Genomic DNA, 13618 nt, shown 5'->3' with positions numbered 1-13618 from the left:
ATTGGGATATTTACATCCTAAATGCGGTTAAAATTGATGATTTGTCTTGAGTTTTTTATCACTTTTTAGAACTTTTTTCTCGAACGACAAAAACGTTCTTCTGCATTTGTCGTAGTCCATGGTTCCATGTTTCTGCACCCTAAAGCAGGACGAGGATGATGAAGATCTTATATAGCGATACTTTGGTCGGTCTAAAGAGGGCTACACTACTTAATTGCTTTCAAATTCCAAAGAAACAGTCGTAAGCAAGAGTAATTCTTCAAACTGGCATGTCTCAAAAGAGAATTCCTTCTCTGACCACAAATACATTCAGTTTGAGCTCAAAGATGTAGCAAATACATCTACGGGATTTCGAAATCACCGGAATACTAACTGGGAGCGTTATAGGGAAGTACTAGCACAACTGCTTAATCACAACCTTCTTAAAAGCTCCTCCAGTAAAGATGAACTAGACCTTTCTGTAAATCATCTCACCCGAAGCCTTAAATGAATCAATGAGATCTTAATGTCCTGTAACCATTTTAAAGGGTAAAAAGAAACCTTATTGGTGGCGTAAAGAACTAGAACCATTCAGAAAGAGCTGTCGCAAACTCTTCAACAGATCTAAGTACACTAGATCTCCTTCTGACTGGGACTTATACAAACAAGCTCTAAAGCAATATATAAAAGAATTAAGAAAGAGTAAGAGGTCTTCTTGGAGGAATTTTTGTGGTAAAATAGAAAATACTTCAGAAGCCTCAAGGCTTTAAATACAGAAGCAGGCACGTGGACTATCATAGATGAAGAATCTCTTAATCTGTTATTAGACATCCACTTTCCAGGTAGCTCTAACATAATCAATGACTTAACATCAGAGTCTTTAGCTTATACAAGCGATTTAGTTGATCTAATAACACGGGAAAAACTGCAATGAGCCATAGACAGCTTTGATCCATATAAATCTCCAGGACCAGACGGAATCATTCCGGCCGAACTACAAAAATGCTCAGACATGATTACTTCACCATTGCAAATCATTCTGACAAGCTGTGTAAGGTTGAGATATATTCCCAAAGCCTGGAGAATGGCAAAAGTAGTCTTCATTCCCAAAGCAGGGAAACCCTCACATGTTAACCCTAAAGATCTACGACCAATCAGCCTATCATCCTTCCTTCTTAAAACCTTGGAAAGATTGATTGAAATTTATATCAGACATAATTTAAAACCATGTCTCATTTCCACACCTCAACATGCTTACTCTATGGGAAAATCAGTAGAATCAGCACTTCACTCGCTGGTACGTACTATTGAACATTCCCTCGAATACAAAAAATACAACCTGGTAGCGTTCCTAGATATTGAAGGAGCTTTCAACAACGTCAGTTACCAGGCGATCACAACAGCAATGGATAAGCTGAAATTAGAGAAGTCACTCATAGATCTTATAAGTCTCATGTTTAAAAGCAGGACAATCATTTCTAACATGAGAAGTTTTACTACCACCAGATCGGTGAATCGAGGCACTCCCAAAGGTGGTGTCTTTTCGCCTCTTTTATGGAACATGGTAGTAAACGACCTGCTTACAGCATTGGAAGCAGAGGGTTTAAAGGTGATTGCCTATGCTGACGACGTTGCGATATCCGTATCTGGGAAGCACCCCCAAGTTCTCTCGGAACTTCTACAAAATGCCCTAAACAGGCTAACTAAATGGGCTAGGGCTAAGCAATGTGGATTGGACGTCAACCCACACAAAACAGAATTAATACTCTCTTCGAGAAGATATAAAATTCTTCAGATTAGCCCACCCAAGACTAGAGGAATACCATTAAGCTTTTCCGATCAAGCTAAATATTTGGGCCTCATTTTAGACAAAAAACTAAATTGGAAGGCAAATATTGATGAAAGAGTCAAAATAGCTACTGTAGCGCTTTTTACTTGTAAAAAGGCCATAGGATCAAAATGGGGCTTCTCCCCAAAAATAACCCACTGGCTATACACTTCGGTAATCAGGCCGATACTCATTTATGGAGCCGTCGTATGGTGGACCGCACTGGATAAGATGGTAAATCTAAATAAACTCATTAAAGTCCAGCGGTCAGCAGGTATGTGCATCACAGGAGCACTTCGCACAACACCAACCGCAGCACTGGAAGTGCTTTTAAACCTAACACCACTTGACATCTTCTCTAAAAAGGTGGCTGCCAACTCATGTGTAAGGCTTAGAGCCACCTCTCAATGGACCAGTAACAATACTGGACATACAACCATTCTAGACAATTTCAGATCTATCCCAGATCGCTTAGACTATACCACCCCAAAAATGGTATTTGGTAAAAGATTCCATGTGTCCATCCCTTCAAGATCCTCCTGGGAAGAAGAGGGACCCCTGGAAGACGATGCGGTACACTTCTACACTGACGGTTCAAAGACCGATCACGGAGTTGGAAGTGGTATCTTTTCAGAACAACTGAATCTCAGTCTATCCTATAGACTTCCCAATCAATGTAGTGTATTCCAGGCAGAAGTAATGGCGATTAAAGAAGCACTATCCTGGCTCAAAGGAAACGTTATATCTTGTAAGGATATACGAATCTTCTCGGACAGCCAAGCCGCTCTTAAATCTCTCGCGTCTGTCTCCACAAACTCTCGAACAGTCCACGATTGTCAATCATCTCTGAAGGAGATGACGGAACAGTTTAACATTCACCTCATTTGGGTGCCGGGCCACAGAGACATTCCGGGAAATTGCAAAGCCGATGAGCTCGCCAAAAACGGAATACTTCTTCCTTATGTTAGACAAAAACACCACTTGCTACATGCAAATATTTTCTCCAGCAATATGCTCTAGAAACAACAAATGCTAGATGGTCACAAAGTACCACCAGCCATGCAACCAAGCGAATATGGCCAAGTATTGACTTAAAACGGTCAAAAAGCTTGATATCACTGAGCAGACAAAGTATAAGCTCTACAATTGGAGTAATAACGGGGCACTGCCTCATAGGAAGTCATGCTCTGAGGCTAGGGGTCTACACAAATGACTTCTGTAGAAGCTGCATGGACGAGGAGGAAGAGAAAACAGTCCAACACCTTCTATGTACATGTCCAGCACTCTCCATTAGAAGGAATTACTTTCTCGGTAATCCCTTCTTCGATAACACCAGTGAACTGGCAACGATTGACACAAAACGTCTCTCTAACTTTATTAAAAGTACAAAATGGTTTGTTTAAATTCATTACTCTCCCATGAGTAACCTCATTAGTGGTATCACAATGGACCCTTGAGGTCTACGTGTGTCAATGACATCTGGACAGCCACTCCAACCTAACCTAACCTAAGAGTAATTCTTCGTTTGATCTCAGTGTTGGTGCTGTTTTCTGTATTCACAGGTTTTCTGTGTTACTAGGTAGATTAAGTCCTTAACTACATTAAAATTAGATATTGACGTTTTGAGCGAGACGTCGGTGTTTTAGGTCCTAATGACAACATGTACTTTGTTTTGCCCTCATTAACCGTTAAACCCATTTTTGCCGCCTCTGTTTCAAAACTTTCAAAAGCCCATTGACATCACGCTGAGTTCTTCCGATTATGTCAGTTTCATCAGCATATGCTAATGCTAGTAATTGGACAGACTTTTGGAAGATAAAGCCTCTAGTGTTGACGTAATACAGCGCATCACCTTCTCTATACTTTTTTGACATCGAAAGGTTCTGTTAAGTTGTTTCCAACCTTTTTATAGCAGCGTGAATTCTCCATGGTCATCCTGCACACACGGACGAGTTTGGCAGGGATGCCACAACTAGACATGGCTCTATACAGCTCGTCCCTGTAGATGCTGTCATATGCGGCCTTGAAATCGATGCAAAGATGGTGGCTGTCGATTTGGTGATCTCGAGTTTTTTCCAGGATCTGCCGTAATGTGAATATTTGATCGACTGTGGACTTTCCTGGTCTAAGACCACACTGATTACGGCCTATCAAGTTGTTGACGATGGATTTTAGACGTTCACACGTTTTAGAGGGTCTCCTTTTTTCAGGATCGGACAAACAATACTGAGGTTCCATTCAACGGGCATGCTTTCTTCCGACCTTATCTTACAGATAAGTTGGTGCATGCTCTTTACCAAATTATCTCCCGCTGCCTTGAAGAACCCGGCATTCAATCTATCTGCTCCAGAGGCTTTATTAGACTTCAGCTTAGATATGGCAATCTTTACTTCGTCTTAGTCGAGAGGACGGGATTGTTGGCTTTCGTCCTCTATGTTGAATGGATTATCCTGCCTGACAGCGGAATTCGTTTCGTCGTCGCCGTTATACAGTCTGCAAAAGTGGTCCTTCCATATTATCAGCATTGAGTGCGGTTCCACTATGATGTCTCACGTTCGTCTTTGCAGCCCTCGTTTCGAGCTTTATGTATTTGTTAATTTCGTTTCACCTGCTTATAAAACGTTCGAACTTCAGTATCTTAATTAGTTTCTGGAAGTTCGTATTCATATTAATCATATTTAAAAAGCTGTGTATAATACAATTGGTTAAGAAACGAATTAGATTATTTACTTTCAATCCGTTTTGCCTTTTTCTACATAAAACCTTTTAAGCACAATTGGAATATCGAAGAAAGGTATTATAGATTTGGAATGTTATTAAAAAAGTACTTCATGATTTTAGATAGCCTCAAAAAGACTTTTAATCGAATGATAAAAATTGGTATCTCAAAAACCCTAAGTGACAGAGTAATTTGGAGGAGTGCAATTTTATTGTCAAGAACAGAACTTTGTCGACGAGTGTAATTAAGTGTATTTCGCCTATACGGCTCATAAATGAAAAAACGTTGTTTTCTCGGCCATTAAATTGTAGAGAATTCAGATTTTTGTATTAACTTTGGGAAATTCTTCGTTTTCAAAAATAAAAAGTAGATATCATTGAATAACTAGATCAAAACCTTAAGATAAACCCACTCAAAAGTTGAACATTATTAATGATTTTTATAATTATTCGATTTTTAGTCGATTTTCATAAACAAATACCCTGAAGTAATAATGTTCATTCAAGCCTGCCTTTTACCAACCAAAGAAATCTCATACAACCCTGCCGACCGTGCATGCCGCCGCGCGCCATGCCTATAATAAAATCGTTTAACATCGTCAACTACTGGGTTCGCGAGTTTCTCCTTCAAGTTAAGTCTTAAGCGAAAGCTAATTGCAATCGTAGTGCTATTGCCAATTATTTGGCAATAAAAATATTCAATTTACTAGGATTTGATTGGGAACAAATTTGTATGGACTTTGAAAACAACTTACTTGGTGATGTTCGTCTAAGTGGTGTATCACAATCGACGATCAGAGCCTCATTGCTGGATTCATCATTTCGCATAACTGGAGTTGCCCCAGGCACAAAAGATTCTGTGTGCGATAGGTCGTTGCTGTGAACGGGGCTGTTGGCTCCTACGTCAATATTTGAATCATCGTCTATGTCCAGTTTGATGCGTTTGGCAGCTTGGCTGTCAGGTGTAGAAGTCGAACCATCAGCAGGCTGAATCTGTAAAAGAGGGACATTTTTTTTTTAAAGATGGTCATCGATTGAAAAAGAAGAGTATTTATTGATACAGAGCTACAATAATCATATTTTTTATTTAAAAGTCTGAAGAGTTTTGTTTAAAGAGCTACAGTGGGGTTTTCATATTTTATTTATAAGTAATTTTTTAAGCTTAAAAACTAAGGAATAAAACAAAAATATTTGTCTACGAGAGGAGATAGTAGAAATTCGAGTTTGAGACATATTCAAAGCAAATATCTTGGAACTTTCTGTTTTCGATTCCTGACCTCATATTGCTGGGAAGATTATTCCACAGCCTGCCAACGCAAAGTAAAATAAGTATGGGTGGTTGGGAGCAATGAGATAAGACTTCTTGAGAAACAATTATTAAGTCTATTAGATAGATAACTTGTGTTTTTTTAAACAGTCAAATTTAAAAGTAAGATACAACACCGATACTTAAAGAAAGCTTGCAGGTTACAGCTAAAAAGTTGACGAGCCTGAAACGAGACACGAATAAATCTACGCATGTTAAAAACAAGTCGAGCAGTGGAATTAAATGATACCCTTAACTTCTCAGCCAAAAGAGATTCAAGGCCTGCAAACAGATCGAACCCATACATAATTATAGGCAGAACGAGTGGCTTAACCAACTTTAATTAGAATTTAGAATTGATCTAATAACACAAAGTCCTCTGAGTGAAGCATAAATCTTTGACACAACAGTATCGACGTGGGTATTCCAAGTAAGTCTATTGTTAAAGATGAATCTTAAGTTTTTGACTTGTGTTACTTAATAAAGTATGGAATTATTTAATATGACGGAAGGAAAGTTTTCAGTTTTGAGTTTTTCATTCGAAATTGAAAGAGCTTTAGTTTTGTCAGTATTAAGTTTAAGCCCGTTGCGGGTCGACCAATAATAGACTGTAGATCAATGTTCATTTTAGCCATTGCACCCTTGATCAAGCTCTCAGGATAATTAATAATATAAGTGAGCATCATCAGCGTAGATATATCATTGACAGAAGAACAAAAGGCAGATCATTATTGAACAACGAAAACAGTTAAGGCAGAAGGATTGATACTTGAGGAACACCAGGAACAGGAAGGAACGAAGACAGTTTAGCATTACAAGATACGGATTTCATATGGTTGGTCAAATATGAATAAATAAGGTTTTAACTTGTGTTAGAGAAGTTAAAATAAGTAGTCAGTTTATCACAGAGGAGGTTATAATGCCTTCGAAAAATCAAGTATAAGGTTATCTCAGTATTGTCCAGTTAATTAATGTTTGCACCTCAAAAAAATCCAACAGTGTTGAAACTTGGCACACTTACTAAGGGAGGTCTGGTGATGACCCAAAAAAAAGTCCCCAAGAATCTGACATGCGCTCTAGCGGCAGTTAAGAGAAACATGGAGATTGTTTCAGTTTTTCACATATGCTTTTTTTACACGAAAAAAAGCTTATTAAATTATCCTAAAAAAATATGGTATGCATTTTTGTGTGTCTGCAACTGTCAACAAGAAAAAAACTGTAGAATTCAATTTTTATATCCCTTCTTGATTCTGAAATTCTTCCACTATATGGTTCATTGCTTAAAGAATAAGCATTGTAGCAAGTTACTTTAACACCTCCAACAATGCCAATTTGTAACTAGAATTGGAGGATGACTTTGGAACCAATTTGACAACTTTGCAATGTCTGTATTGTCTCTAACTTTGCGTGCCTTCCCAAAATCTTCATGTTGCTCACTAGTAGAAAAAAGAACGCCAGTGAATTCTTCGAGTGATGGGAAAATTTCATAAGTAAGTACACTATCAGTGATTCCACGCCTTGTTGTCAAGCCATCCACTCTTCATTATACGCATTAGAGTTTGTTGAATCGTCTGGTTCGACAACATCCTTGTCCAAAATCAGTCAGTTCTTCTCATAGTAAAGTAACCCTCTTACACAAGGTTTATAAATTCATCTGGGGTCATCACAGAAAGCAGTTTCATCATGTCCTGCAAATACAGGTGACATGATTTGGCGTACGAGAAGTGTCCGGCGACATGGAAATATGGGATCATATTCTTCACGCAGTTAATATGGGCATTCCAATCGCCAGACCGCTAAGCTTGAATAAAATCTTTAAGGAATGTAATCATATTAAACAACTGAATCCATAAGGCAGCTGTTGGTCCATTAGGTTTGAGTTTGTTAAAATTTGTTTGTAGTTTCTCACTATTGGATCAAATGAGGGTTTTGTTTTAGTGCACATAGCGAAGGAGATTCATCAAGAAAATTTTTCATGAGATTTTGGATTTCCTCTATTTCATGTTGACTTGTTCCATTATAACCTGGTCGCGTGTGGCAATTAGCTGATATTTCCAACAACTGAGCTTCGTAGTATGAAGAAAAAACATAAGCTTGATATAAGTTTTACCAACTTCTTAGAACCAAGCTTTCTGTATACCAATAAGGCAAGACGGCTTAGTATTGAATGATCTGTTGTAGAAGATTATTTTTTGATACTACAAATAGTTTTCAAGATAAACCCGAAAAACCGAAAAAACCGTATGTTTCTCTTCACTGCCACTAGAGTTATTTTAAAAACTATAACAGATACAAAAAAATCATGAAAGCTTTTTTTTTATAAAATTTAATGAGTTTTAATATTGTGGAACAACATTTTTTGATACGACAAATAGTTTTCGAGATAAACGTGAAAACTGAAACAATCTCCATGTTTCTATTAACTGCCGTTAGAGCTCATGTCGGATTCTTGGGGACTTTTTTTTGGGTCATCACCGGACATCCCTTAGTAAGTGTGCCAAGTTTCAAAACCGTTGTATTTTTTTTGGGGTGAGCTCATTTTTTTCGTTTATTGACTAGACTAGTACATTTTTTTGTCTAAGGCCTGTCTTATGTCATCAGAAAAATTTAGCAAAGATTAAACTCAACTATTTTCAGAACAGAATCTTGGCTTCAGAGGAGTCAAGAGTTTTTTGTCTTTAATATATTTTAAACTTCCCGTAGGAAGTTATTTTAATGGATCCGATTTGTCAAATTGAAAATTTTGATATTTCTCAACGTTTCAATGTCCCTAGAGTCGAAATAAAAGATTTTTAGAAAGATGTCTGTGCGTGAGTGTACGTACGTTTGCACGTCCGTACGTTCGCGATGTTTTTTTCGTTGTCCATAGCTCAAGAATCAGAAGAGATATTTATTTCAAATAAATTTTGTTATACAGATAATAAGACAGAAAGATGCAGAAAGGGCTCTCAAGAAAATTGCGTGGGTGGTTTTTTACCATAGCAGTTTGAAAAAAAGGTGAAAATTTTGTTTAACCCTCAATATCTTCTGAACCAAAAACGCTAGAGACATGAATTAAATTTTATATAATATATTGTAACGTGATACCAAACAGGTATATTTTTTGAAAAATATATAATATATAAAAATCCATTTAACTGTTTTTTTATAAATCAAAAAAACTGAAGAAAACAAAATTTGTCACCTTCAAAATTTACGACTAAAATATGATTTCATCTCCAAAACAATTTTGTGCAACGGACAGTTTTTTTTACAAAAAATAAAAACCTAAAAAAACATTTAATAAAAGTTGGTAAAAATTGATTTTCGACTTAAATATCTATTCAAAACTTTGAGATATTGGCTTTAATTTACTTTAATCTTTCAAAAAATATTGTTCTCAACATTCAGTAAAATTTTGAAAAAAATCGAATTGACAGTTTTTGTACAAAAAATTAAAAACCGAAAAAAAATTAACAAAAGTTGGTAAAAAATGAATTTCGACTCAAATATCTTTTCAAAAATTTGAGATTATAGCTTCCAACTAATTTTTACTTATAAGAAATATTGTTTTTAACTTTAGGACACATTTTGAGAAATATCGAATTGACAGTTTAAAAAAAAATAAAAACCTAAAAAAAAACAATACTAAAACTTGGTAAAAATATTGGCTTAAAATTTATTTTATTTCTCAGAAAATATTGTTTTCGATATTCAGTAATTTGTATATAAAAATCCTTATAGTTCGTTCTTAAAAAATAAAATCTACAAAAAACAGTACGCAAATATGGTAAAAATTGATACGTATACATATAGACAAACTTTTAAGCAAGACAAATCTTTTTTTAATTGATTATTTATAAAAGTTTCAAAAACCTTATATAAAAAGGAAGGTTATGCATGGGTCTGTACACCATTTTCTTTCCTTGTTTTGGAACAGGGATAATATTGGGCATCGTAAAAAAATGGGATATCAAGAGTCATTATAATTGTCTGGAAGAAGTGAGTTATGTAAGGTAGGAATATTTTAATAAGGACAGGATGAATATTGTCAAGTCCAGTCTATTTTTATTTTATAGCAAAAAGTGCTTTTCTTACTTGATACTCATCAACCGCTTTAACCAAAAACGCGTTAATACTATAGTTCTCTGCAATTCTTGAGAGCATACAAATAAATTGGGTTTGGGAAGTAGAGAATTTACGGTTCATATCCTCCAAATCAATATCTTCACCACGAACTATAGGACTTCCAGCCCTATTCTGCTATTCATCGGGGGGAATTTTTCTTGAGTTTTCACTAATCACTATTCTGCTATTCATTCGAAATGAATCAGTGGAGTATGTCGGTAACGTCGGTAATACTGCGCTCTATTCTTCTATTCAAGTGAACGCATTTATTCTATACAATTCAGATCCGCATATGAAATGTAGCGGATTTTTTATTTGATGGCTGGTTTGTTAATCGTTGTTAGCAAAATGTAAGTAAAAACTAATTTATTACATAATTTAGAATATTTTTTTTTATAAATAAAAGATTAGTATTAAACGACACACATGGAACAATTTGCAACAATAATTTTTGTAATTAAATTAAATACAGATGTTGCAAAATATAATGCAAAACGACAACCCGAAGACCTCCGAGAAATTTGGAATAGCCTAAGAGACAGGCTGAACCTATTAGAGCCACCAATGAAAGGCTTTCTAACATTTCTCTGAAGCTCTCTGTTTGAGGATTCGCTTACAATAAAACGTCCAAAACTGTCCATTTCCAAAAATTACACAAATTAAACAATTCGATTGATTCAACTTAATTATTGTATGAATCAAAACAATTTATCCAAAATTCTTAAGTTTGGTTTAGGATAATGTAGTTCAGCCGATGGATAGCAGAATGCAAGGGCAGTGTGAGAGGGAATCGAACAGGTGAATCGAATATACGATCCACGTGAATAGCATAATAGGGCTGATCTTTTCTTAAGCAAATGTTCTTTACTTTACCAAAAAAAACTTTGAAGACCGACGAACGTTCGATGTACTATAGATAATCTATTGTTAAGTAATCGCTAAATAAATAATCGACATTGATGTTACAAAAGTCACGACACTGGAAGGAATGTTGGTGGCATATAAAAGTACCGACACTGCATTTATTAGCAACTTCAAAAATATCTATACAATATTAGTAAAGTGGGTAAATTGCAATTTTAAATTTACAATTTACCCAACTGCATTATATCTAGGAAGATATGGCCCACCTATAATAAAACCCGTACAAACGATCTTCTATGAAGGCCAAGACATAGCCAGGATTGTTACGGTTTGTACGGGACATTGGCATATAGGAGTTCATGCAGAGAAGTTGGGTATCTCTTACAACACCTTTTCCCGTAGTTGTAGGGACCAAAGAAAAAGTGAAACGATAATCCATTTCCTCTTCAAATGTCCTGCTTTGGCAAACACTAGAATGATATACTTTGGAAAAGCATTCTTTCAAGAACTTGATGAGCTATCTGAGACAAATATTCGAGACCTAATCTTTTTTCTCAATGCGACAAAATGGCTCTAACATAATCGCTATGAAGCTTTTCTATCAATCTATCCCTTTTAATCAAAGGTCAAACGAGTTTTTGGTATCAGAACGGCGCACTACAGCGCTAATTGGATCTCAGGCTGGGTTGGCTTGAGATCGCCATTTCTACCTAGCTACCATTTGTAAAGTGCCTCAGTACCATCAGAACATCTAACATGACGAGATTGAATGTAATTTTTAACGTACATGTATTGCAACGCCCTCTCCTGTTGTGCGAGTTCGGTCAGCTCGTCAAGCACTGAACAACGTATTGAAGAAGACCCGAATGAGTCCATACACAGTCTCACGAAGACGAAACAATTTGAGCTGTGCCCAACAAATTTATGGAAGATTTTGCGGAAGGATCTTGATGTGCGGGCTTACAATATCACACTCGCGTACGAATTAAAGCCGAATGACCATCATAAGTATCGCACGCCTGCATTGGAGGATGTTGATGTGGACGACATTTGGTTCCAACAAGATGGCGCTTTATGTCAAACTGCCAATAAAACAATCAATTGATTGAAGGAAATTTTAGACGAGCGCTTTATCTCGCGTGCGATTTAACACCGTTGGGCTTTTTTGGGAGTTATGTGATATCACTTGTCTACGCAGATAACTTGAGACAATTGACGCCTTGGGAGAAAATATTCGGTGAGGTATTGCTAACATACGACGCAAATTGCTACAAAAAATTGGTCGAAAATTGGGCCTTTCGGATGGAATTAATTCGAACATGCTGAGGTAGCCATTTTCCCAAAATCATTATAAAAAAAAGAGGCTGGGGTGCGACCCAAACTGATAACTTCCCATATCGTCTGTCGATTTTTCTTGCTTATAAGCTGTAGGTTTTTGTGTCAGTTGAATTATTCTTAAAAAAAATTTAAAATTAATCAATTTATATAAAGGAAAAGTTTAGTTTGAAAATCTAGTTTTGTTAAATACATTTTTAGTCAAAAACTAATTTTTATTATTTTCATTTTTGAAATTTTTAAAAAATTGGATAAATGAAATTGATTTGAGTGATATCAAGAAACGAACATCAATTTTAACCAAATTTGCGTAGGTACTATTTTTTGTAGATTTTATTTTTTTTTAAGAAAAAACCGACTGTTGGATTTTTATAAAAAAAAATACTGAATATCGGAAACAATATTTTCTGTGAAATAAGAAAGTATGAAGACAATATTTTTAATTTTTGAAAAGCTATTCGAGTCGAAAGTGAATGATTACCAAGTTTTAGTATTGTTTTTATTTTTTGTAAAAAAAACTATCATTAAGATTTTTTTCAAAACTTTACTCAATGTTGACAAAAATTGTTTTAAAAGATAAAAGTAGTTCAAAGCCAATATATCAAAGTTTTCAAAAAATATTTGAGTCGAAAATCAATTTTTACAAGCTTTTAGTAATTTTGTTTAGGTTTTTATTTTTTGTAAGAAAACTGTCAATTCTATTTTTGTCGAAATTTTTCCGAATATTGAAAACAACATTTCTTAAAAGTAAATAATTAGTTTGAAGACATAGTCTCATTTTTTTTTAAAGATATTTGAGTCGAAAATCAATTTTTACCAACTTTTGTAAAATTTTCTTTTAAGTTTTTATTTTTTGTAAAAAAAAACTCTCAATAAGATTTTACTTAATGTTGAAACCAATATTTTTTAAAAGATAAAAGTAGTGAAAAACCAATATCTCTAAGTTCCGAAAAGATATTTGAGTTGAAAGCAATATTTCTCATAAGTTAAAATTAGTTCGAAACCATTTTCTGAAATTTTTGAAAAGATATTTGTGTCGAAAATCAATGTTTACAAACTTTTGTTAAATTTACTTTAACTTTTTATTTTATGTAAAAAAACTATCAATTCGATTTTAATTAAAATTTTACTAAATAATGACAACAATATTTGTTTAAAAGATAAAAGTAGTTTTATGGCAATATCTCAAAATTTTGAAAAGATATTTGAGTCGAAATTCAATTTTTCACAACTTGAGTAATGTTTTTTTAGGTTTTTATTTTTTATAAAAAAAACTGTCAATCTGATTTTTCTCAAAATTTTACGAGATGCTAAAAACGTTATTTTTCGTTGCACAAAATGGTTTTGGAGACGAAATCATACTTAAGTCGTAAAATTTTGAAGGTGACAAATTTGTTTTTCAGTTTTTTTGATTTATAAAAAAAACCGTTAAATGGATTTTTTTCAAAAAATATACTTCTTTGATATCATGTTATAATATA

General features: G+C 34.8%; 1 protein-coding gene across 1 annotated transcript in view; it reads right to left on the bottom strand.

Moving 5' to 3' along the window:
- The window catches only part of LOC129953126 (chromatin-remodeling ATPase INO80), a 151823-nt gene that overhangs the window by 48256 nt on the left and 89949 nt on the right, over window positions 1-13618 (bottom strand). Inside the window, exon 13 of the mRNA XM_056065994.1 lies at window positions 5281-5518. Within this exon, the coding sequence (XP_055921969.1) occupies window positions 5281-5518 (238 nt within the window). The remainder of the gene's footprint in view (window positions 1-5280; window positions 5519-13618) is intronic.

The sequence above is a fragment of the Eupeodes corollae genome, chromosome 1, assembly GCF_945859685.1.
Source record: "Eupeodes corollae chromosome 1, idEupCoro1.1, whole genome shotgun sequence".
Taxonomy (NCBI): domain Eukaryota; kingdom Metazoa; phylum Arthropoda; class Insecta; order Diptera; family Syrphidae; genus Eupeodes; species Eupeodes corollae.
This window is presented reverse-complemented; position numbering and strand designations above follow the sequence as displayed.